Source organism: Mycteria americana, chromosome 5, assembly GCF_035582795.1.
Source record: "Mycteria americana isolate JAX WOST 10 ecotype Jacksonville Zoo and Gardens chromosome 5, USCA_MyAme_1.0, whole genome shotgun sequence".
NCBI classification, from domain to species: Eukaryota; Metazoa; Chordata; class Aves; order Ciconiiformes; family Ciconiidae; genus Mycteria; species Mycteria americana.
This window is the reverse complement of record NC_134369.1, coordinates 42,914,521-42,941,990: the sequence shown is the minus strand read 5'-3', so window position 1 is coordinate 42,941,990 and position 27,470 is coordinate 42,914,521. Positions and strand designations below refer to the sequence as shown.

The 27,470-nt window shown below is 35.4% G+C and overlaps 1 protein-coding gene across 2 annotated transcripts in view; it reads left to right on the top strand.

The window, feature by feature from the left end:
• PRKD1 (protein kinase D1) overlaps window positions 1-27,470 on the top strand; it is a 152,202-nt gene that overhangs the window by 65,282 nt on the left and 59,450 nt on the right. For both annotated transcript variants that reach the window (XM_075503059.1, XM_075503061.1), the window contains one exon: window positions 11,828-11,966. In XM_075503059.1, coding sequence (XP_075359174.1) covers window positions 11,828-11,966 — 139 coding nt within the window. The remainder of the gene's footprint in view (window positions 1-11,827; window positions 11,967-27,470) is intronic.

Here is a 27,470-nt window from a genome sequence, read left to right as displayed (position 1 = left end):
TTTAGAATTTTTATGTGACAAAATTATTTGAGTGTTTTCTCAATGTCTGAGTTATTGGACTCACTCTTTCTTTACATCTGCTTGACCCTGTGTCATCTTCGCTGCATTGGAAACTGTAATAGAATATTCACAAAATGCTGAGGAAGTAACAGTAAAAAAGCTAAGTCTTGGAGAAGATAAATTGTATTTAAGAGTCAGAGGTTATTTTAAATTAAGGTAGTCTTTACATGGTATTAGTGAAAATCAATTTCCAAGACATAATCAACATATATTTTTGGTAACCCATTACATGCAGTAATTCAGAATGAAGTACTTCCACAGAAGTCTCAATGAAAAATAAATCAAATCTTTTTAATGGAAATGGAGAAAGTTATATTAGTGTCTTGTGGTAGCACAAATAGAGTTACACTAATTATGCTAAAGTTCTCTTTGTTTGAGAGAGAAGTGTTATTATTTAAGATTTTTCATGTGTAATTGCATTGAGCTGTGGTGGGTTGACCCCAGCCAGCAGCCACTTGCCAGACTCTGTTCAGGAGCAATGAGAGAAAACTCTTCACCACCACCCCCACCCCCCACCCCCCGCCCCTTCTTCAAATATTTTAAAATCACTAAAGCAGCATTACCGGGCATCAGGATCTACAAAGTCACCATGATTTTACTGAAGTTTTCAATTGCAACCACACAAAATTTTTTGAGCTGTGTTTCTGATGTGTCAACTTTGCTTTCTGTTTGCTGTTGAGTAAAAGAGTCTAGATTTGAAAAAAATGCCATGTAGTATTGTTTAAGATGCTTTTATTTTGATTCTCCTCCTATATGTCTTGCTGTTTGCCCTGAACTGGAAGTTTTTAAAGTCTGCATACAAGTAGCTTGAGTAATGTGGTATATACTCAGTATTTTTGGCAGTGAGCAATTTGAGTGACACCAGGCAAGCTGACATGCAGTGGCAGGAGGCATAGGTAGTAAGACAACATGTTTGTTTAAAGACACTATGCAAAGGAAGCAACTCCTACCCTGAATGGCTGCAGGGAACAACCTGTACTGAAAGAGGCTGACAAAAAGGTTGCTCAGAGGTCAGGCTCTCTCCAAAATAGCCATGTTCCTATGTTTCACCATTCACCATGTTTCATGGCTATTTCTCTGAGGGAGCTCAGCTGTATTTTTCCTCTGTGGTCATCATTGTTCCATAGACAGCAGCTGCAGAAAAAGTTGTAGTTTGGTGCCAGTCCAAGTCGGGGTGTGTGGGCAAAGTACTCTCTTCCTGATCTGAGAGGGGTGGAGGAATCTGATTTGTGCAGCAAATCACTGCAGCAAAGAGAATTAGCGAAATACTTGTATGTGTGTGTTTGTTATCTAAAATATTGTTTACATCATGAACAATAAGAAGTTTGCTCCTTCCTGACAGCCCACTTGGGAAAGCCTTATTAACTGCTATGCTGCAGGTGTCACGTTGTGCTTTATAGAACATGTAATTAATCAAGGATTGTAGTAAATAATAAGAAGAAGAATAAATACTGTAAACAGGGAATGACGCCACCCATATTAAAGTGTTAGTGAAGTAGTTTAACTGATGTTAGGAATGTTCCAAATGGTGATGGTTCTCTGGAGTTCAACTATATCTTTATTCAACTATATCTTTAAATAAACCAAAATGAGAACACGGGCTTGAGCACTGGCCCCAAATCATGTAAGCTTTTCAGTTGTTTAATTGCGTGCTTCCTGATACAGTTTGAATTGTGCCAAATCACACTATTTCAGATGATGCCCAGACATGGTTTGGGCCCTAACACCTGTAACGGACTGTTTAAAATAAGCGGTGGGAATGTCGTCTCCCTGCTTCTGGCGAGAGTTCAGCTATATGGCAGTGAGCTGTTTCCCTGCCGCTTAGCCTTGGATCCGGAGAATGGTTCCTGACTGGCTCAGTGGGTATAATCTTAGAAACTTCTCTGTTTCACTTAGCAGTTAGATCAGAAGCAAACCTTCTAATACTTTTTTGGGAACACAAAGGCAAAAAGGAAGCAAGGACCTATACTGCTGTTCCCATTCACTGCTTTAACCCTTGTAAACCTGGCTCCTTGCTGCTATCCTCAAGGCTCACAAGACCTTAAGGTCTGTCCTATGCTTCTGTTCTATGTGTATTTTCTTTGCTCTTGTCGGCTCTCTTCCTAACCTTTCAAGGTTTCTTCTGTTGCTTCTTTACCTTTCCAGTGCAAGATCTTTGTTCATCGATCATTTGTCTTCCTTTCTGTACCGGTGACAAATGGGTTTGGCCTAAGCCTGTCTCGGGTAGTACTGCAATGCAGGCAGTATCAAGATGGTTAGTACTACTCCTTGTATTTTCTGATACTTACTTTTCTTTCCTGTACAACTGAAAGCTGATTGCTGGGGAAAAGAAACAAGAAAGAAGGGAGGAAAGGAAATAGGCAGTTTTGCCTATCCTTGCTGTTTGGCTGCCTGGCAAGTGCAAAGGCAATCACTGGAAGGTCAGATATGGAAGCCACCATATCTGAGATGTCTTAAACACAGCATGAAACATCCTGGAATGAGGTGGAGATACCACTGCTGCTGGAGCAGGGACCAGCTCCTGTTCTTACTCAGATATTACTACATATAATCTGTGTAGCCATAGTGTGAACTTCTATTTAAACTCCAGAGTTTGTGATAGTTTGTAGTAACTGTAGTGGTGTATGTGAAGAAAGTCTTTGAATACTAGCTGATATTTTTTACAACAAAACTGTGAAGTCTTGGGGTATTTTCTTTATGCATAAAGGAAAGACTAATATTTTCATGATACCTTTGTGCTTGGTAAATAGAGCCTTTGAAAAATCTCTTGAGTTTTGCAAGTAAGTTAATAGTGACTGCCACAATTGGAGAATTTAGGCAGTCCTCTTGGCCAAAAATTCTCTGCTTTTCAGTATCATGAATTTGCTGTGTTGTAACCTCTGTAGAGAAAGGAAATCCTGACTTCTAAAAATAAAATGCATTGTTATTTTAAGAATGTAAAAGACGAATGTTTCAGTTGGGTTAATATGATTGTTTATAAAATTTTTTACATTTATATCTTTTTGTTTTAAAAGGGTTGTATCAGTGTAAGAGTATTTATTTATTTATTTTTAAAAGAGTTAGGGTTAGGTCAACAACCTTGTTAGGTTAGGTCAACCTATCTTGTGTTTTAGCAAGTTGGGTTAGGTCAACAAACATTCAGTGTGACTCAACTTCTCCACATGCTGTGAAGACATTGTTTAGCCCACAGTCCTTATGTGTGCTGGATCATTATCTTGCGCTGTAAAAGACTTCCAGGTTTTATCAAGGTTCTTGTTGCTGTTACGGTAATCGCTCAGGACTTCTCTAAGAGGAAGGTTGCAAAAATCTAACTAAATTAGAAGGAAAAATATAGCTACTTCTTAGAAGGAAAAAATAGTTATCACTAAAAAAGTCGTAGTTCAATTTAATGTTAAGAACAAGGCCAGTGAGGACTGGAAAAATTAAAAAGCCAACTGTCATTACTTCGTAGAATAAAGCAACAGAAACGATCCCTTACAGGAAATGTGCAAAGTTGTAGTAACATACAAAAAGACAGAAACAGGAAGAGGACCTTTTTTTTTTTTTTTTCCACCTTTGGCACTGAGAATCTATCTACCTGTTCTGTTACAAAAACATGACCATTTTAGTATGTTGAAAGCAATGTGCAATCATTTTGCAAAATGATCACAGCAACACACTTTTTTGACTATTGGATTACATTAGTAATTCCACTGAAACCAGCATCAATGTTTAGAGTATGTGTTTTCCAGCTCTTCCAGATAAAGTTCGTTATGTGGAAGAAATTTATTTCTCATCAGTTTTTCATTTGAGATATCTACTGTGCTAATCTTCCTAACACATAATTATGAAACCAAACTGGTGAGAGGGTTGTCTCACCTTAGGCAATCTCACCTTTCCTTTTAGTTAGTTTCTATTAGAAATTGTGCTTTACTACAGAAAGAGGAAGGCTGAATACATTCTCCATTCAAATAACTACGTATGTGGTTAATTATCATTAATTATTGAAAGCTTCCCAATTCATATTGGAAATACATTAACACTTAGATATATCAGGTCTCTTAAAGTTCTGTTTCTTTAATAATAAATCCATTTGATTGTCACAGTAATTGGATAGTTTTAAGTATCACCAATTTTTTTTCAGCAGTTTGATCCTTGTATTGAGAACAGTCGTTAATAAGACAGCACAGTTATGGATGTACATAGCTCAGCTTGTGGCTGCATGTGGATGGATGTTTGCCATTGAAATTATTGACTGATACAATGGATAATGGATTAACTGAATTACTGAATACTTATAATTAGAGGTTCTAGTTATTGAAATTTGATATGAGTCTGCAATTTTTTTGTAGTATCACTTGAAGTCTTTTTAAATGAAAACCCAGAATTTGCATAATCATTTGGCTTCTGTACAGTTATTAGTGAAATATTTTGGTGGAGTTTCTTGAGACTTTTACAGTTGCTAAGGGTAAAAACACTTCAATGATTGCTTCTGCTTTGGTATCTGCTGAGGAAAGGTTAGTGCTGAGCCTCCTTTTGCCCTGTGTTTTATGGATAATCTGCTGCCATTGTACCCACAAGCTGGGCAATACCAAATTATTACATGAGATCATGACCAACAGGGTTTTTTTTCATCTGAAAAAGCAATTTTTTTTTTTTTTTCAGTCTTATGGGTAGATAACGGTTATGTGATATTTTCAGGAAACGAAAGAAGCACACAACTTCAGTCTGCTTACAGGTGACTTCAAATGCTAGTAGTGTTTCCTGTTTTTTACCATAAAAGCTGCTACAATATCACATAAAACATGTTTTATATGAGTGTTTAGACAGCAGTTTTTTAAGGCTCAATGTTTGGAATAAAAGTCTGTTATGCTTTTCCCAAATAATACACTTTTATTGTGGTAACATTACAGTACATGTAAGGAGAAACTATTGGCATAATATGAGACAAGTATCACCTTTTCAGGCGAGTGGGAATGCTGAAAACTGACATTTAGGTCTTTGTTGTTGAAATTTTTAGAACCTTAGGGTAGTCACACCTCTTGAGAGGTATGTATATGCATTTTATTTCTTGTGGAGATGTAACTGGTTAAAGTAGTACTAAAGTAGTATTCACAGTCTGTGAATGATCGCTGCATCTACATTCAGTAAATATTAACAATTTAAAAGCTAATAAACTAACAAATTTAAATCACTATTATCCAACAATAAACGCATTGTATTCAGAATTGTAATACATTTGTAATCACTACAAGCAACAGTAATTAACACTATCTTGCTAATAGAATACTTCATTTTCCTTTTTAAAGTGGACAAGTAAGAAATAACTTGCAGCTTGATTCAGAAACATTGTCTTGCTAAAACTTCAAATAGTCCCCCCCTGCCATCCGTGAAAGCTGATTTTTAAATGATGATCTCTAAATTACAAGTTTTCCTCATCAAGCTGTCTGAAATCAATTTGACTTTACTGTGACATAATTGTTTGTCTACATGAATGCTGTTTTACACTAATGAGTGAAACGGTTTATCCTGCAAACTCATATGTGCGTGCTTTATAAATAGTAACACTGATCAGTAGTAGTCGAATTGCAAGTCAATTCAGTGCAGCCCTGTAAAGGGCACAGAATCCAGATCTTCCTTGAAGTTTTAATTAAACAGTCAGTTTGTTTACTGCCAAAATTTTGTTTCTTCGTGGGAGTGATTAATTTTTTTAAAATGTTATTGTCAGTATGATGAAAAATAGTATCTTGTATTTCCTTTCTTGCAGAAGAGCATGTCATAGATTAGAGAATAGTTTGCTTTGAGAGGAGAAGTAGTTTATATGTGATATAACCTTTACAATAGTTTTCCCATAGTGTACTATGATATCTCTCTGGTACATTACAGGCTGCTTACTAGTAATATAGAATGAAGGAACGATACAGTGCTTCCACTAAGTCTCTTGCACTGATATAAATGTAATGATGAACGGCATCTACGTTGCAAGACTGGACAACATTAACTGTTCTTATAGCAAAGCTAATACTTGTACATGTTCTTAGGATACTTTATATTTTAATTTTTAAAAAAATTTTCTTGTAGCAAATTACCTTTGATTTGGTAAATTGATGAACAAAACCTGTGGATGTATAATACGGAGTTTCCTCTGTATGATAATGACAGTTTTATTGAGAAGGGTCATGCTAAGGTTAGCTTTTTTTTGACCTAATATCACTGTGGATAGGCATAAGCAAGATTTAACATTGCTTGTGGACAGGGAGAGTTGTACTTAATAAATAAGTAAATAAATAATATAAAAATTAGTAATATACATTTAGCCATTTATTTTGTCCCCTATTCACTAAATATCACTATTCTAGATAGTGAATTTTTCAGCATCATGATCGTTAGGTCATATGAGGTTATCTACTTTATCCTATCCCAACACAGAAAGATTAGCAGTCAGATTCCTGACATTTGTTTGATTTGTTCTTTTAAAGAACCCTCCACTAATAGATATTCCCTTTCTTAGGCAAACAATAAGATTTTAAAAAATTCTTATCTTTGCAAAGCTTCCCTTGTCTTCAGTCAATAATTTTCAAAAATACAATGATTCTCTATATTGTACCCCTTCTTGTGTTTTAGGTTTGCTAATCCTTAATGTTCCATGCAGAGGAGAAACCAGTCTTTTACATATTTGAAGACTTAATCATTTATGCCCAGATCCCAGACTGGGACTGCATGTGTCTAGGTTAAAGAACCTTCCTTTTTATGGAGGATATATCTATATGATGTATCTTCCTAATGGTCTTACACATCTCTCAGAAATTGACCTTAAGTAGCAAAGTTGAAAGTACAAGTTTGGAAAAATAGAAATAAGGCTCTTAAAATAATTCACATTGCACATCGGATATTCTCTTCAATAGTAATTGCATTTCTTCTTATTTGTATTTTATTTTGATTTTCTTTTTTTAAGTGGTTTTATTAAAAAATACTCTCAGCTTTTCCAGAACTTCCCTGTCTATGGCAAACCAAATTTTCAACTTATCTTCAGGTGCACTGAACCTTTAAGACTTAGACAGAATACATTTTGTAGTTTTAAGTTTCTTAGAAGCATGCTGTCCAATATTTCTTTTCTTTACACTGGAAAATATGTAATAAATAACAACATCAAGACTGGGTATAGACTTATATTAATACAGAAATTTTGTTAACTTGCAAATCTGGTACCCAAATTGTTTGTAAGTGATTTAAAACATGTTAGAGAGCTGACCTTTCTCGCTATTAAAAAAAAAAAAAAGGTGCGGGGGTGGGGGGGGCACTTGAAATACACAGCTAAACTGTGGCCGTTTAACAAGTTATTATGCTGTAAAGGTCATTTATCCTGTTTCAGTTATAAACTAATGCACCTTAGATTAACCCACTCTGAAAGCAGTTTAAGAAGATGCATTTTATTTCACACTTGGAGTAGGCAACTAATGTCTATATGGACAGTTGTGATGTTTAAGGACTACTGATGACTTGTTAAGCATCCAGAAATAGATCCTTTTTCTGAACCCCATGTAAACAATTTCCCACTCTCCTGATTCTTACAGAAATACTGTATTTCCTCATTATAGAAATTATGATGACTGTTTTACTCCTGGTAATTCTGCTTTAAGCAGCTATTATACCGAAACAAAGGCTTTTACTAGCGTTGGGAATTTAGATCCAATACCATTGGTTTTAGTTAGTTTTTAGTTAGCTTAGCTTTAGTTAGCTTTTAGGTAGCTTGACATATATCCATTTCCTATTTTGCCCTGTATTTGGCAAAAAGAAATGCTATTTATAGTGTTGTAGTACCAAGCAATGTGGCTGCTTTTTGTTTACTTTCGTTTGTGCATATCAACATTATTGTTGGCAGGAATAAGCTGAGCTGAGGGAATATTTTTGTCACTGTTGCAACAGTTGGTCCTTACACAATGTTTTATTTGGAGAATCGCACCATCAAAATGGCTTTCTTGGCATGGGAGTAGTTTATCTGAGGAAAACTAACTCAAACCCAGAAGATAATTCTTGTATATAATTTACCAGAAAATGTTGTGATTGAATATATTTTTCTCTACAGAATATAATAAATGATATCTCAAAAGACACATATTTATACATATACATATATAATACACGTAATATAGCCAATACTTTTATAGGTAGAAAAAATAGAGCTAATGTGAAAAGAGCAAATGGAATGGGAATATACAGAGAGAACAAACAATTTAAGTCATAATGAGTTTAGAGGGAAACACTTGTACTATCTCTGAAATCCAGTGAAATGAGAAAATTCTTTTAGTGTTTGAAAAAGATCAGCTGTGCCCATTTTGAAAGATATTTTTAATGATTCACTGCTTCTGTAAAAGAAAATTCTCACTCTTATGACATGCCATCAGGCTTGTATACTGTAGCAAGGTAGGAATCTGTTTAATTAAAATTATAATTCTGCTGGGATTACATTCTCATGCATATTCTAAATCTAAAATGTTTAGGAGAAGAGTGAGCATGCCTGCTGCCAGCTCAAGTGCTGGCGTAAGGGAAGAAGAGCTTCTCCAGCCGTGGAGCACCATGACACAGGCATGTGAGTGGCTCCAGCAGGCTTTTAGGCTCAGCTCAGAACTGCTAGGTCAGATGTTGAATGGATCTATAAGACACTCGGGTGTCTCCTAGTGCCTGTGTCATCTGCTTTTCTATTATCTAGAAAAGGTAGGCTTTTCTAGGTAATAGAACAGGCTAGCACCTGAATGGATGAAGAGAGTAATTGCAGTTCAGATTACATCTCCTTTCAAAAGCTTTGATTCACTCTCACTTATGCTTAATGTAGAGCAAATTTCCTTAAAAGCTAAAGTAAATATTTCACATCTAAGCCATGAATTTACTTTGTTCTTGAACTAGAAAAATGGTTTTGGAATTAGGTTGAACAATTTATTATTTTAATGAGATTTGGAAACAATGATACCTTAAGAATTAAGGTACTTCAGCATTATATGGCTTATTCTTAAAGTTTTAATCCTTAATATTTACTGCATATTAAGTAGTAAATACTTATTTTTTTAAGTAGTAAATACTCATACTTGAAATATTTCTTCTTCACATTTGAGACTATGGGAGAAAATGTCATCCAGGTTATGTTGTCTTTATGCAAGATTAAGAATATTCCATGTAAGAGAACTTTTTTTTTTTTAAGATTTTTTGCACTGTTTCTCTGAAATTCCTCCCTTAGGTGAAAATTGCTGCTGTTACTATGTTTAGGAGTTAATTTCAATTATACTGAAACTTTAAGTCTCTTTTGCCCATTCTCCCTTAGTTAAGCTGATGGAGGATTTTACTTTAGCATTAAAATATAGCTATAGAGTAATAGGAAGACGCAAAGACACACAGATTCATGTTCTTGCATAATGAAGATTAGTTTTGTCTATATTCACTTTCCAAAACTCTGCCATTTTACCTTCTTGGTAAACTTTTAAAATAACTTAAAGTTAATATGGTTCCTTAATATTAAGTCTTTTTTGGTAATTGAATAAATATTGAATGTTTTTGATGTGTAGACACCAATAATAATGCCTGTGTCCAGTCGAGAATGGTTCCTGGCTTCCCAGGAAAAGGCACTTTTCTAAGGAGAGTAGAAAAGTAGAAGGCAAGTAGAAGGTGCCTGCACAGCGGAATCATCCAAATACGGCAGTATGTCATTACTTCACTGGTTATTTTAATGACAAAATGTGACTTTTGGCGGGCTAACAACTCCATTAGAAGTGTGGCCTATATGACAGTTTTATTTTAAATAAACAAAAATTCAGTATCCATCTTTACTAATTTTATTCCACCTGGTGTTGCTTCTGTAAGTTTTAAATGTGGTAATGCATATCTTTTACAGAACTAGGTTATTCAGTGTTCATTATTTTACAGAGGAAAATGAAAATAGAAAATACCATTTTTGCTCCTCTTAACAAGAATAAAACCATGCATAATGTTTTTAGAAGGCAACAGACCAAACTTTTAGAGAGAAAGTTTTTGGTCCACATAGAGATAGTAATCATCAGTGAGAAATACTTTGGAAACCTGAATTGAACATGACATAGTAAGCCATTTTCAGCTTTATGAACATGGTAAAGTACACCATGCTGTTACTGTAACTATCCATTTGACTGAGATTGTGAATATGAATGGTTAACTGATTATTAGGAAAGTTTTACAAATATGTATCTCTTATATATGTAATTGTAATGCCTGTTTAGAAGTACATGTGTTGATGTTGGTGCCAACCTTCTCAAAGTTTGGCAATAGATTGCCAACTCTTTTAGTTCATAATTAGTAGATGATAAACGTGCTCAAGGAAACGGCCTTGAAATAGTATCTCAAATCATATAGGTAAGTGACCTATCTAGGATTGTTAATGTGGTGCACAGTGCACATGAACAAAAATTCTGCATCTTTAAACACGTGCAATATAGCAGAATTTTGCAGATACTCTGTGAGAATGTTTTATGTTTTGGAGTCTGGAAATTGTTTCTGTTCAGTGTAAAACCTGTATGAATAACTATATACAGCAACATTTTTTTCAGGCAGGTAATCTGTCTAACAAAGAATTAGCAGTGGGTTGGTACTTATGGTATAATCTGGAATAAGACAGACAAAACTTCAGAGATTTAGATGCATTTCATTCAAACCAGGGATCTGACCATTTTGTCTCTTTTCAGTACATGCTTTAAAACTTAGGAAAAAAAAAAAAAGTATAACTTTCTTGGGGTACTTGGATAGGTTCCAAAGCTTCCAGTAATCAGTAATGAATATATTGTTTTAAAGTACTGTTGGGTTCCTTCTATTCTGCATTCTTTTCAAAGTAATTATAACCTCAAAACTTGCCAGTTTATCTCTCGAGCTATGCTTATCATTGTGTTTCTTTCACTGCATGTTGATACAACTCCCAAATAATACATGGAGTAGTTCAGTGATGTAAAATTGAATTGAATCTTTTGTATCAGAAAAGGGGTTTCTTGGCTATGCTTTCAAAACAAAATCTTAGTTCTTTAAGCTGGGAGCGTAAAAAAAATTAACTCACATTTTTGTGCTGCAGCAAAAAAACCTGAAAAACAAGTGTTGCTTAGATAATAATCTCAAATTTAGTTTATAACCTCTGAGTTTTTTTAAATCTTTTTTAGTTTAAACAGGATTTAATCTGGTTTCAAAGCTCCAACTTCTTTGCATTGAAACAGATGATTGTGATTAAGTTTGGAAGCATTGTTTTATTTGTCTAGTAACTTTAGTCTCAAGAAATAGGTATTTCCTAATGAGCTATCATTAGACATTGCGTCTTAGCAGAGCTGAAAAATATTTCTTCTGGCCTCAAGGCATCTTTTTGGTACTAATCTGGGGAGAGATCATGGAATCATGGAATAATATAGACTGGAAGGAAGCTCCATAGGCCATCTAGTGCAAACACCTGCTCCAGGAGGGTCTAATTAGAACACCTTGCTCAGGAACTTGTCTTTGAAAAGGTTTTCAGCAGTGGCTAAGGGATGCACTTATTTCTCTTTCATTTCCTAGTGGATACCACATTGCTCACAGAGGAAGAGAAAGGCAAATGAGCTTACTTGCTTGGGGGGAAAAGACATTTTCAGAATATAGTGATAAATATTGTCATATATGTAAAAAATATATATCCTGTTTGGTACTATTCTGAGGAATGGCCTAGTCTGCCCTCAAAATTTAATTATATTAATTGTATTTTACAGTTATGTATTTTACAGTGTAGTAAATTCTCATGCATTTGTATTTGCAGTTTCCTGAATGTGGTTTCTACGGAATGTATGACAAAATTCTGCTTTTCCGTCATGACCCTGCCTCTGAAAACATTCTCCAGTTGGTGAAATCAGCTGCAGATATCCAAGAAGGAGACTTAGTTGAAGTTGTCTTGTCAGGTAAGTAAAAAACAATGAAAATTACTGTCATGCTCAACCGAGAACATCCACAGTATTTTTGTCCCAGTCAGGATTCAGGAAAAAGGAAATTTTTGTTTGTATGTACTTTGACCTACACTGCGTCAAAATCTTTCTCAGATGTATATAGATGTTAGCCTATCTTATGCCTATTAATTCTTTTTTTTTTCTATTGCACTGTATACTTTTTAACAGCCTTATTTTGTCCATATTACTAGTTAAGCAACAGGTTAATTTTTATAAGCAATTTGAAATATGTATATTCTACATTTTTAGAGGAAAATATCATCCTGTGTGGCAGCACAACCCTTTTCAAAGAAGCACAGTAGAAACAAAATGTAACAAGTAACAACAAAATACAATAGATATTTTAACATTTTAACAGAGTACCTTGGAAATTAGAATTTGTCTTCACGTATCTTGCATGAAGTATCAACAGTTTAATATTTAATTGGATAGAGTATACATTTTTTCTATTAGTCAATGCAGTCAGTTCATAATTACCTGTGGAGGAATTGTCAAGGCTTTTCTTGCTAACAGTGACCTGGCTCCTTTTAAAGTAAGGATTTTTAGCTTTTACCTTATATGAAGTGCCATGAAAATGTCCACTAGAAATAGAGTAACTGCTTTTTCAAAGCCCTACATAACAATGTCTGCCAGGACTGTTCTGACTCCTTACATGATTTATTTTTAAAATTAGGAAAGGAAAGGAAGAGGAAAATTTAAATTCTAGTTGGTGGAAGCAAATAAAATTATAGAAATATATATTATTTATGGATGGCTGTCCAAGAGGAGTGCTGGATGTTTCTTGTACAGGACTATTAATTGTGTGACAGGTATAAATGATGGTATGGAAGGTGAAAAGGTGGAACAAAAGAAAATAAATATTTAGGGTTTAGGAAATACAAAAGTCAGGGGAGGCAAGCTGATAATATAATTCCATGCAAAGTCAGAGAATGAAAGCTATAGTCTAAAGGTGACTAGCAGGTGAAGGGATGTAAGAAGAGATGTAGTATGAGTAAATCATGAAGTGAAAGGACAAATTTGAGGTAATGAAATGACAAATGGATTTAAGGAGCCTGTTTGACCAGCAGAGTGGCCATAAAGAGTGGATTACTCTAACTGAAGTAGGAAATAAGCACAAATTATGTGACTGGAATGTAGAGGAAGTCTGGGGGTGCCGTTAGGTGTCAATAGGACTTGTCAAAAGCTTAGATGTAAGAAAGGTATGTAACTAGGAGTGGTGCAAAGTTTACAAGGGTATGCAGTAGAGTGAATGCTGGGATTGTAAAGATGTAAGGGTGGTATTTGATAAATCAAACTTAGAAGATGGCTGAATGGCTTTATTTTTGCAGTTGGAACATGCAGTTAGAGCATCCAGAAAGACGCTTAAAAACAGGGAGATGCATATATCATATAAAAATAGAAACTGAATCTATGGAAGGGTGTAGGATTAGTGAAGAGAAAGCCAGAGTCCTAATGGACACTGAAAAGAGTGGAGGTGAGAGTTAGGTCACATAATCTAAGGCAACTGAGGTTTTAAATATAGTTGTCTTGCATAGGACCCTATTCCATACTCTTTGATTAGAATAGGAAGTACAATAAGGAATAATGCAAGTCATTCCTGTAAGTGATCATTTATCCTTTCCATATCAGGAAACAAATTTTTCCCTTTTGAAAAGATACCAGTAATCTCTGTTTCATGTTTCCTACAGAAGATAATAATTCCAGATCAGTAAATCAGATGCAGTGGAAAAAAAATCAGCAAGGAATTTAGTGCTTTACTTGATGTATTGTTTATATGCTTTTGAAATGAAGACCACATATCTTCCAGTTCGCCAAAATTAGACAAATAGCTGTTTAAATCTTCAAGAGCAGCACTTTATGCAGTACTTGCAAGTGATAAAGGAGAACTATACTGTTTAAGAGCATTAGGGGATTTATGGTTTTATTTTTTAGGTGAAGCTTCTCTCCACAAAAGTGGTCAAGCACAAGCAACTCTGCAACATTTAGAGGAAGGCTGTTAAACCAGCACTGTGTGAAAGTGTGGGTGGTACCTACAATTGCCCAGGATCCATCTATTTTTTCCTCTCGCCCTCCAGCTTAGAGTATACATTGCTGGCTGAAGGCCTGGAATTTTTAATACCACCAAAGTACTGTTGTACTGTGTTCTAGTAACCAAATTTTAGCTAAAGGTAAATCCCCAAAGTGCACTATGATACGCTTCCTAATAATTCTGTTATATAGTATATACTGTTGACAGTATTTATCAGCTGTATCATTTTATCTGGTTTTATTTATGGTGAACTCATGAAAGAAATTTATCTTTGTTTATTACCTTCTTGTTATTGATTTACATCATTTCTGTGATGGACTGTATCAACTGTATCAAAAGTTGTGCAACTGTAGCGGTGTCTCATGATGGGTTAAAAAAAGAAAAAAGAAAAAGAAAATAGAGAATGTAAGTGATCCAAATCTTTTAGGAGGCCATTGTAATGGAGGAAATTAATAGATTAAGGAAATTGTTGTATCTTGAATAAATTTACAATGCAAAATGCATGTGTAAGATTATGATGTATTGAGAACTAAGTATATTATAACTTTTTGCATACTGTTTTGTAGTTTTACAGGAAATAAGGTGTGATCATACCTGCACAGTCATAGTGTTTGAGTCTTTAATTCTCGATTTCATTAACTTGTTTTTCCTGAAAGCGATTAGTAGTTCTAATCCCTGAGAATAGTTCTTGTTTCAGTTTATCATCCTATTAGTAGTAGTTAGTAATAGAATTAGTTTCTTTCTGTCTTTTGGTTGGTTTGTTTGTTTTTGTTGCCACACACACACACACCCCCCCCCCCCCCCCCAGTATATCTAAAGCTACTTCTGGAAAATACACGGGAGAAGTATTACTATCTCTTTGACCAACTACCAGTCCAGTGCTAAAAGCTGTTTCACATGTTATTTTGAGAGTGCCTAATTTATGTAATCTTAACTATAGCCATCACTCATGTCCTCACTAAAATGAAGTGGCTTTTTTTACTTACAAGTCAGGCTTTTTTACTTACAAGACTCTTCTGGCAAGGTATACTGGTTTCTTAATTCCATATGGCCCAAAGACTATGATTTTGTTTCCATGTTTTTATTGAACAATTGAACTAATCATTTTTCTCTGCTCTGCTAAAAGATTTGAAAGTCTTCCTTGGGCCTTTCTTTCCTTAGCAATGAAAAATAGTTACCTAGTTCTTATGCAAATAAATGTGTATTTATAGTATTTATATTAGCAAAGCTGACAAAGTATTCTTTTTAAAAGCACTTATTTTTAAACTAGCTTCAGAGGCAATAGATTTAGAACAGTACAAAGTACTTTAAAAAATTATGCCCTAAATCATGATATTGCTATCAAATAATCAAGTTTGCACAAAGTTCATGCAATACTTTTGATGATGCATACCAGAAATGTACTCTGACCCTGTGCAAAAGATGGCAAACTATTTATTTTTAGATTATGATTTAGATTAGCTTATTATTTAGATTAATGTCTCTCTTGGACTAGGGAGGCCAGAGCTGGACACAGTACAGAACTGGACACAGTGCACAGTACTGAAGAGTGGCCATTCAGTGACATTGGTCAGCACTTATGGGTGCAGCCGGTCAGACCCAATGGATTTATGTATTTCCAGTTTGCTTAAATGTTCCGTAATCTGATTCTCCTCTGATGAGGGTAAGTCTTCCTTGCTCCAGACTTTCCCTCTGGTCTTAAGGATCTGGGATTCCTGAAGGCTGGTCTTGCCAGTAAAGACTGAGGCAAAGAAGGCGTTGAGTACCTTGGCGTTTTCCCTAGCCTTTGTCTCCGGGTTGCCTGTTCCATTCAGCAACGGGACCACGTTTTCCCTTATCTTCCTTTTGCTGCTTTAGTTAAGAAGGTGAAGCTTACTATTCCTTCATATTTAATCAAATGGTATTCTCTCTTAATCTTGTGGAAATCATCGTAGCACAATATGGTGAAATGGGACTGAAAAGAGATTACAAGCATGTACCTCAGATGCTTTAAGTAGGTCTGTGTTGTAACACGTATAAATACTAGTTCTCCTTTTTCATTGTTCTTCACCTTCTCTTTTCTCTCCCCTTGCCTGAGTTCTTGTGTGAGTCAGCGCTCTGCTCTTGAACTGTTCTGCTTTGCTGAGCATGCCCGCATGAGTAAGAAAGCTGATTTATGTAGGGTGTTAGTTACGTCTTTCACTCCTGTTATGTTTTAAGAAACAAAACTGAGAAAGAGAATTAATATCCTTTAACAACAGTTCTTCAGCATTTTCATTCCAAAAATTGTTTTTGTAAGGATGATTTCAGTTAATCTTTATCAAGCCATTGTATCACCACAGATCATCAAAATATATCTCTAGGTCCTCTGGCTACTAGTGACTTAATGTTCCAGTCTTTTTGTTACAAATAAAGACACTTCTTGACAAGAAGGGCTGTGGGTGTTTTTGAAGTTATTTGTACCACTTTTTAGATTCTTTAAATTTATGCCAGTGATCCTTCAGGAATTTCAGAACATGACTATATAAAATCTTCTACAAGTTATTAGAACTTTGCATAAAAATGACATTTCTCGCACGTGGCCTAAACAGATGCCAAGGATTTTACAGCAGGTAGCAGTTTATAAATATTAGCAAGACCATTCGGATAGAATGGACTAAAGCAGTCAGGAAACAATATTTAAATTATTTCATTTTCTTGCCCCAAAACTATTTTAATATTTTAGTATCAGATTAAATAAGAATTTAATAGCAGATCTATTGATCTAAGATAAAATGTTTTTATTTAAAATATATGCACCTTAAATATTGATAATGGATGTAAGAAATTATTGCAATAGTACGTGCAATCAGAAAATTTTGTTATCTCTTACTTTCTGACCTTTAGATCCTCAAGAAAAGCATAATGCATTTTTGAACAATATTCTGCAAATCTAAATAGGTGTTTATTTTCAGATACACTGTCTTTTCTGGCATGTAAGATTGTAAGGTTCTTCTACAATACAAACAAAGCCTCAAAGAAAATTGTAGGAGTTTAACGTATTTGTTGCTTGAAATAACAAAATCATTAAAAGATTATGCAGATTTGAGCTTTGAAGGCAAACAGTTCTATTGCTTATTACTTTACTAAGGTACTGGGAAAGAAAATGTGAGATGTCACTACTCCTCTTAGAGACTAATAAACTTTATTTACAAATCTTCTTCCCTCCTTTTCTCCAAAAATGACAAGTATTTTCTTCTGGTACTACTTTGATAATCCAAAAATTATATGGGGCTTCACGGAGAACCACTGCTTAAGTATCTAGTTCATGTAGTTCTGGAGTTGAGGACGTTTTTCCCTCCCCAGTTACAATGGCATGAGTTCAGCAAGAAATATGATTTCATTCCTCGTACCTCTTCATGCAACTTGTCTTTGTAGATTGCACACACATAAATGCCTTTCTGCTAGTACAGTTGCACCTATGAGGCTTTAAAGTGATGTAGTTAATTGATGCAAGCTGCTTCTTAGACCAATGGTTGTGATTTTTTAATAAAATACTGAGATCAGCTTAAAAAAAAAAGAAAAAGGCAAAAAACCCCCAAAAACCCAAATCAGTTGTTACCCACCTAGCGATGTAAAGAGATCTCATTTTGAAACCTTGACAACAACATGAGCTTTGCCAGAGGAGGAGGAGTGGAAACCACTCAGTCGTGAGTTGGTGATATCTTAAGGAGCTGAACAGCTGAAACCCAAGCAAAGGGGTGGGTCAGTTGTTTTGCACCTTTTCAGTTGCATTGTCATACCAGGTTCCTCCGTGTGATTTCCTGAAGCTGGAAGCCGAGCTTTCATGAACCTGCATCTGCTTTCGATCCTTGTCCTGTCCTACTGCAGGAGCTTCCTGTGAAGAGTAATTGCTGAGGCGTTTTCTATGTTGATATGCTGTAATACCAGCTCCTAAACACTGCAGCGAGAGTGAGTAAAAGGTCAGCCATGCAGTACCTGTTCTAGTATTATAGAATTGGGAATGGTTTCCTCCCCCAGTTGCACATGAACGTTAACACTGCAGAAATTGCTGGCTTTAGTTAGACTCATCTACTAACAGTTCAGGGTTTTTCACTAGACAACACTGTGCTCAGAAGACTTTCTTTCTCTCTAAATGCAAAGGACAGCAAATGAAATCTGTAATATGTCATGGCCTGACTGATGATTACAGTATTACAAATTAAAGCCTTCAGTCAGATGTCACAAGTTATACAAGAAATTAAATACACTTCCTCCAAAAACCATAAACATTAGTGTCCTCTTACAGATGAGCCTTACCTAAATGCAGCAATAAATTTCTGCAATGTTAAAATTCCTGTGTCATGGAGGGGAGGAAAGTATTCCCAGTTCTGGAGAAGAGAAAGAACTATATAAACTGTCTGTAATGTTTGGGGAAGTATTCAAACTAATGCAGGCAGTTTTTTATTGAAATATATTCAGATATAGTTTCCAATTATTATAGATTTTGGCAGTAGTGCATCACAAATTAGCTGACGATACATTATCGCTCCTTTTTAATTAAAAAAAAAAAAGGTCTACCTAAATACAGGGCCATAGGAATTTTTTTCATGATAATTAATAATTTGGATATGTGTTGAAAATTTATTTTGAAGGGAGGAAAAACCTCTCTGAAAACAAGAGAGATTGGATTTGAGCACTACAGTGGAGGATATTGAGCATTTGAGCAGTGGCAATGACAAAAGAAATGCAATATATGTTCAGATGCTCATGTTGAACTGGTTGAAGTGTTTTTTGTTTTTAGCCTGCGTTACAAGTATCTAAAGAGAAGATACGTTTTAAAGTTCTGTAAATTCAAGGTATATTATGGCAATTATTTTTGAATGGCATGTCTGAAATAGGCAGTAGAACGTAGTGTTACTGCTACAGCTCTGCTGCTGAAACCTCTGTGAGCTGTGGGTAAACATCCCCTGAGGCACTGATATCCGATGTCAAAAGCTATACTGATCCACTGCATTCATTTTTTTTATTGTACATGTCGATACTGGTCAGGGTAGAGAAAGCTGAACTGTCAGTCCTAGTACTATGGGGTTATACAATCAGTTCACGTCCTAATACTATGCATTTTCCAATTTTCATTGTAGTTTGCTTAATTACAAGGTCTTTTATAAAGGCTGGACAACCTGTGATTAATTTTTTTTTTTTTCTTATTGTACTTATGGTCTTGGCAGTTTAAGGAATAATAAATATGAGCATCTTCTGGTTCAGAGCTTATATTACAGGTTCTTGAAAGATACAAAAATTTATGTAGAAAAGTTTACAGTTGAGAGGAGTCGCTTATTGTAGCTAAGCACTTTAGCCTGCTTTAGGGAAGAAAATTGTACCTGTGGATATCATACAATATTACTGAAACAGTCTGTGGTAGAGCTAGAGGTTTCTGGTGAAACATAAGAAATTTAATCAGCTCAGAATGCAGCACCTGCTGTGCTTTTATCTTCATAATGAACATTATTACTTGCATTTGGCATTGGTGCATTATGCAGTAGGATTTTAATGGAGTGTAAGAATCGCGTAACTTGCTGAACAAATGTTCTGTGTCTGTCTGCTGACTGGTCCAGCGGAGATAAGCCAGGCTATTGCAGTCAGCCAGATGAATCGTCATTCAGGGCCAATATAGATTCTGGTGTTTTGGAAGTGAAAGGTCAGACGTTATTATGAGAGTGGAAGCAGAAAGGTATGTTGAGTTACACATTCAGTCAACTGCACATTAAAAGAGGAAAAGGGAACTTTTCGTATGAACATTAGTAGCCCTCATAAAAACAGTTTTATTTTTAGCTCTTATGTTGTTTTCTTCCTTTTCTTTTATGTATTTTTAAAATATTATCTGTTTTAACACTTTGTTTCAGTTGACTACATGGGATTCTGGTAGTGTTTGTATAGGAGATATGGGGACACTTCAGAAACGTATTAAAACCACAAATTTGTATGTTGAACCCAGTTGGTTTATTAGGCTGCACCCCTGGGCATTCACTGAACAGTAGTACTAATGCCATTCCGTCAGTAACGTATTGCTTGCCATGTTGCTGTTTTCTTAGCTGTGCATTTTCTATTTAATTTCTTGTTCAAAGTGTTAGAAAAGTTCATCTGGTCTCCTGATGCACAAAAGAGGAAAGTCCTTTACTAGTGCTGTGGAAATCTCCACTAATGTGTTCATTGAATCTGATATTTACTTAGTTAAATTGCTTTTCAGACTGAAAAAGGGTCCGAATCTTTGGAGAAAGGATTTTATCAAGTTTATTTGTAGGAAGGGTTCCTTTTGATTAGAATAATCTCAAAAATGAGTAGGCAGCCCAAACCAGGAAGCAAGGTACAGAAGTTGCAGTCGAAGTTGGAATCAAAGATGGCTGTAAATGAGTAGTTAGTCATTCATAAACACTGAAGGGAAGAGAAACTAGATGTTGCATCTCTCTCTAAAATGCAGTCTTACTGTTTGCTCAAGAAAAGGAAGTAAATTTATGTAAGATGAGCTTCAGCTGAAAAGTGTTCTTCAATCTTGAGGTGATTAAGGAGTATTTGCTACAAGCTTCAACTGAATCTATGAAAAGGTAACTTTCATGTTCCACTCATGAAATAAAGGATGCAAATGCAAATCACCAAAATAACATAATGTAAAATTCACAAGAGATTTGAACAGAATGGAATATGCTTGCTCTGATAAACTTGCTTCTTTAAGCTTAACTCCTAGTTTTTGAAGCTGTTTGTACTCTTTTGACTTCAAAAATTATTTATTTCAACTGCCATTTGTTAACACCAATAAAGAGATACTAATGATGGAGTGGTACAGTCCTTCATACCCTTTCTTTCTGGAGAAGTTAAATAGTTAAGAAGTTTTTACATTAAGTTATTACATGAGATCTGGATTGTAGATGAGGTAACCTCTTTCTAAATGAAGGATGTGTTGAAGTTGTTATTTCAAGCTGTCTGTAGTTGCAAGCACCACCACTTCATCTGTGTATTTGCGGCCTTTTTCGGATGAACTGCATTTGCTGTTTTTCCCTGAAATGGAAGCACAGGCTCTATAGAACAAGCTGACAAATGAGAGTTGCTGTGGCTCTGTACTTCTATACTCTGACTCTTTTTAAGTTCTGTTTTTTGAGGACTTTAAGGAAACAATTACTTTAGAGGCCTTCAGACTTATGTTCTTGCCAGTATAGTTTATGTCCTACGCTGTACCTTGTTAATGAAAGTGTATTAAAAACTGCTGCGTAAATTTGCCAAGTCTTTTCATCTTATATAGAGCAAAAAACAATTTTATATTTACAGTTTTAATATGAGTTTGCTTATAAAAATTCTATCTGTTTTTACTGGGGCAAAATTACATTGGGATGTAAGAGATTTTTGCCCGCTGCTGGAAGGCAGATGATGAAACGTTACATCTTGTGCAAATTAGTGGAATGTGTTTCATCTGCTTGCTGTGAGCAGTTGTGCTCAACTTGGCAGGATTCTTGAAGCAAGAAAGTCAAATAGCAGCTATTTTACATTCCCTTGCTGAGCTTATGAGGGCAGGAATTGATCCACTGCTTTTGTTAAGAAGCTGTTTCTGTTTTAATATCACATAGATGGTACACCACCTGATCATTAGATGGGGACATTTTATTTGGATTCAGTACAGTTTATACTGTCTTGTATATGATGAAATATATTGAACTGAGTTATCCACAAGCTGTGGATAACTATACCATTATAGTAAATGCGATATATCAACATATAAGTGGATTGTAATGTTAGTTCATCTGCCAGCTCCTTGAGATAAACATTATGATAAAATATATAAAATATATAAAAATATATAAAATATCATTTTATAGTACTTATAGTTGGTCACAGTTTGCAGTTTTGCTTCATTGTGATTGAAAAGCATTCTTCTCTTGGTGTCTTCATGGCTATGTTAATGTGCTCTTTTTCTGTTGTCTTTGAAAATACAGCTCTCTTCTCTATCTTGTCTAAGATGATATCTTTTACAATTATTCTTCTTCTGTGCCCTTTTAATTGTCTCTAGCTGTCATCTTTTTTTCTTATTTATGTAAAGGTAAGGCTCATTACAGATTAGGTTAAAGTGGATTAATTTTGTATCCCTCACTGTTCATTAGCCTACATCGTTCTTGGACCATGAATTTCAGATAGATGACTTTGCATTTGAAGTTCTCAGGACTAAAAGGTTCTTTCCTTCTTTGCTTATGTTTTGCCTCATTGTCTTTTCTTCAGCTCGTAAGTGTTATAATTGTTACCTTCTGGATACAGATTTCAAGATTCGCATTTTTTCTGCATCAGCAGAATCTTTCTGAACTCCCCCTGCCATCTTGCCTTACCATTCTTTTCTTTCTGCTGCAGGAGGGAGTAGGTGAAAATAGGATGAAAAAAATAGATATCCTATCAACATCACTTCCTTATATTCTCTGGCTGCATCATCAACAGTACACACTGAGTAAAATGATACGCAACAGGCAAATGTTAGTAGGGAAGCAGTTAATGTGCCAACTTTGCTTCTAGAGCTCTTACAGAAATACAGGCCATGCTAGTTACTCTTCCTTGGGTCTTCCTATATGTTTTTAGTATTTAATGATTATTTCAGCAGCAGAAAATCTGAAATAATTGCAAGATTTTGTGAATGTGGATTGCAAGAAAGCAAGCAGCGTATTTCTTCATAGGAACAAAATTACCTTTATGTTTTTAAGTAAGCTTTTTGAACTCTAATAATTTTTCACTCATGTCAAGATTTTAGATGTCATTTTTAAAGCTTGATTAGGTGGTAATCATAAACAATGTTATTTTGTATTTATAAAAAAATTAAACTGAATGTTGGAAAAAATGTTATTGGTAGGGAAGATGAATTTTCCTTGAGAGAAGCTACACAAATCCTTCTGTCATGACAGGGCCTTTTTATGAGAGGTCACTGTTCCTCTGCAAGCTAATAGATCAGACATCCTACCTTGTACACCTTTAATTGTCCAATTTTTGGAGAGAATACATTTTCACTTTATTTGTGTGCTGTTTAACGAAAATATCAAGTTTTCTGTTCAGTTGAGATAGCGTACTTGGTTTTCCAGAAGTCGTACAAACACTTTCTTTTCCAAAGGCTCAGAAAGAAACTATGTTTTCATGAAAGAAGAGGATAGATGCTCAAATGGGTAAATAACTATTTATGACTTAGGAAACAAAAGGTAGAAATACATGCTGTTTTCACAGTGGAAGCAGGTCACTAGCAGAGATTCTTAGGTCTGTGCTGTTAAATACATTCATATACGATCTGGAAAGCATGACTAGTAAAGTGTCAGTGTCACCCCAGATGAAATTCAGTATAGATCAATATAAAGTGTCAGGGGACATTCCTTGATTTTTACCTATGTAACAAGGGGCTCAGTGTTAGGTGATACCATCAAAAATTGAGAAGTTCAAGCTATAATATAAAAATGTCGTCTTAGTGCTCAGTACCAGTCAAGGAAAGCAAACATAAGTCTTGGAACTCTTAGGAAAGGAAGAGACAAAACAGAAAATGCTTGTAATGTCACTGCCCTTGTGTCATCTGTCCTTGTGACCTCCTCTCCGCTTCAGAGAATGCTTTTGCTGCAAAGCATGGGCATCTGAGGTGGTGGCCTGGGGAAATACCACCAGATGCTGATGCTGGTTTGGGAACTCCCCTTTGAAAGGCAGGATCCCAGGCTTAGTAGATTTTGGTCTGATCCAGTCATTCTTATGCTTTTGTATTCTTATCACAAGATTTCACTGAAAAGAAACATTTTTCAAGTTATGTCAGTTTAACAGGGGTAACCCCAATGCCTGCAAATTTTCTGTGTTGTTATGGTTAAGGTAGAATAAGCAATTACATGATTTTTAATTATTATACATCAATAAGTTGTATAGCCAGCTTTCCAAGAAAGGTGGGCTTGAAGGTGATTACAGTTCATTACAGTTACATTCATTGCAGTTAATGCATTAAAAAAATGCTTATCAGCTTCTAAAGTAGATCTAATTAATTCTTGATGTTCATTTTATGTTATATAGTAAGTATATATGTTAAAACCTCTGAACTTAAAAAACCCCTTATTTTCCTTAAAATATCTTATTCTCACTTGTGTGAGGCAATTTTTTTTCCCTTTCTTATTCATTTTTACTCAGTTTTCTTAGTATGATACACATCACATTTACCCTTCTTTAAGAGGTTTTAGATACTATCATTTTGACTCAGTCTAACACAACCCACATAGTAACAGTAGCTCAACAGATTATTCAAGTATTGTACTTCAGCAGCCTCCACTTCATCTGATCCTTTCTCAAAAGACTTGAGGTGATGAATGAAACTTGGAGTCTGTAGTACATTGTCCTATCTTTTAATGGATATTTCTATGCTCATCTGGACTTTTAATTTGATGGTATCATCTGATTAGTGTTCTGAATCAATATGAAATGCTTATAATTAAAAAGACATTGATGGAGAAAACAAAAGTGCATGTTAATACAAAACATATTTCCATCAAAGGATGAATCAGCTCTGTTTACTGTTTTACAAATTTATTTAATCTGTTTAGTTTTTCCTTACTCTATGGAGTAAGTAAAGAAACTTGGACATGACTATAAATTATTTCACAGGATGTGTAATAGCACTTGAGCTTTTCTTAAAGGTAGAGTAGCAAAGTCCTATAGATCAGTGGTCTTCAAATTTTTTTATTTTGCACCCCATCACTAAAAATTTTTGAGCACACACTCCCAATATATGTATATTTAGTTATTTATAACTTACATGTGTTGCTGAAGTTCTAATATTTTCTTCCTGCACCCTAATAGATTGTCTCATGCACACCCACGGCTGTATGCACCCTACTTTGGAGACCACTGCTATAGGTTCACTTGAAGTTGTATATTAGAAAAAAAAATTGTTCATCTCTAAAAAATGTAAATCCTCTTTTTTGAGTATGTGAGCAAGAAAACTTCAATTAAATTTTCTTCCTCCTTTTCTCAGTTCTTCATATTCTTTCAGTTGTTGCTGCTACTAATACAGTTTCTAATAATAAAACTGCGAAAATTTGAAGATTTCTCTTTTCCTCACCAGACTCCATTCCCTTCCATCAAATAACTACCTCTCCCACTTCGTTTTCACTATCTACAACATGTAATGGGGAACAAGCCTTGCCTAGGCTAAGCAGAAAACTCTGTGATTTGTCATATAGGTTTTTGATACATTTGTTTGAAAGTTTCTTTGACCAATACATGCTTGACCAAATATTTGTATCAGTGAATTTGTTAACTGATAGTAGTGAGTCTTGAATGGAGAGTAGCTGTAAATGATTCAGAGGAGCATAATGAAAAATAAAAGGTAACCCACTTGGAATAACTTGCCCATCAGATGAATTGTGTTGTTCACCTGTCAACAGTGTATTCTACACTGCTTTGGATATATGTCAGGAAAAAATCTACTGTTTGGAGAATCTCTCTACTTTTTCAGTCTCTCTGAATTCATCGTCTCAATAACTCATTGCTCCAGTAGGTTTCAAATTAGGTATGTATGTAAAATATGTATGTAAAAAATATTTTTCAGTATCACTGTTAAACTCATTGAATTTACTTTCATCAGCTGACTGCTGGCTTTGGTATTTTGAAAGAGCAAATAGCAATACTCAGTCTCATGGTTATTTCCAATAAATGATGTTTGCAACCCTTTGTGGTAAGATACACATCTTCTTTTAGGAAGTGCTTGAGGTTTGTAGCTAAAGCAGGTCTGAGCACAAACAAGCAAAACTCTTTTCCTTGGGGGATATAACAATATTAAACGGAAACTAAGGAGGAAGAGACTCAGGAACTGCCACAGGTTGCAATCAGCTGGTTTTTATATCTGGATGGTAGTGTGACTCAAGCCTGGAGACACTGTCATTCTGACTGAAATCTGTCTTACTCTGGCTCTTAAAGAGGCCCCAAGAATGTTTCTGTTAACATAGTTAAGGTGTAACTTGTTGCCAAAAAGAAGTTTGGAGGGCTTCTTAGGACATGAAGACTCCTATCATTCTAGTTTGTTGCTGCAGAATGTTATACTACGGGGGTTATGTTTGTTTCCTGGTTTGGTTTTTTGGCTTCCTCCTCTTCTTGAATCCAGTAAACTCTTACTCATTTCCTCTCCAAATGAAACAATTCCAGTCTTTTAATCTCTCCTTATATGGAAGTCTCTTCCATGCCTCCAGTGGATTTTCTCATCTGTCGGTTCTTCTCTCTTACCATACTTCTTTTTGGGTTGGTCTCACAGAAACTGAACACAGAATGTCAAGTGAGGAATATTAGTATCGCCATTTCCCCATGTTAATTTCAATCCCATTTATTTATGTGCATGGGTGAAATCCTGAGTAAACCTATTAAGTCAGTAGAACACTTCTGTTATCTTCAGTGGAGCAACGATATATTCTCTAAACATTTTGCTTATCTTTTTGACCTTCAGATCTACCTGGCCGGGCAGTGGAGATGTTTCCATGATGAGTCATTCTTGAACTGTTGTAATCCCTTTAAAAAAATTAACCAAGTTCAAGGCAATAATTCATTTATTTCTTCCAGATTAATGTCATCTTGGGCAATTCATGTGCAAATTGTCCATTTAACATTGTTAGGTTCCCTTCTCCCTTTTCTAGTCGTCTGCTAGAACGATTAAAGTGGGCATGAGAAAACACAATGGTTATATACAGTCATGCTTCTGTTCCTTGTCTCATATGGTCCCATGTCAAAGATCTGAGACCTGAGGAAAGCATTATTAGTCAGGCAGACACTAAGCATGTGCTAGAATTAGTTGTAAATTTCCAGGATTAGCTGTTTCATTACCTTCCCAGGGCTTGAGGTGAGGCTGACTGGCCTCTAGATCCCAGGGTCCTCCTTCTTGAAGGTAGAAGAGACATTTGCTTTCCTCCAGTCTTGGGGAATTTCTCCCAGTTGCCATGATTGTTCAAAGATTGTTGAGAGTAGCCTCGCAATGATATCAGCCAGATCCCTCAGCACTTCTAGGTGCATCCCATCAGGGCCCATGAACATCTGATGATACCATGTAAAAAAAAAAAACCCACCTGTGTATATTCTGTATATAATGATATATATTTATGAGTTCTTAGGGTAATTTTAAGGGATATGTAGACTTTTGCAGATCATTCACATTAAAGAGTGTTAAAAATATTTTAATATACACAGAGGTTCCTTAGTGAGTTCAGCATAAGTTCAGATGGAGATCAGTGATGAGTGGTGTCCCTCAGGGGTCCTTACTGGGACCAGTGCTGTTCAATATTTGCATCAATGACATTGACAGCGAGATTGAGTGCACCCTCAGCAAGTTTGCAGGTGACACCAAGCTAAGTGGTGCAGTTGACATGCCAGAAGGACGGGATGTCATCCGGAGGGACCTGGACAAGCTGGAGAAGGGGGCCTGTGTGAATCTCATGAGGTTCAAC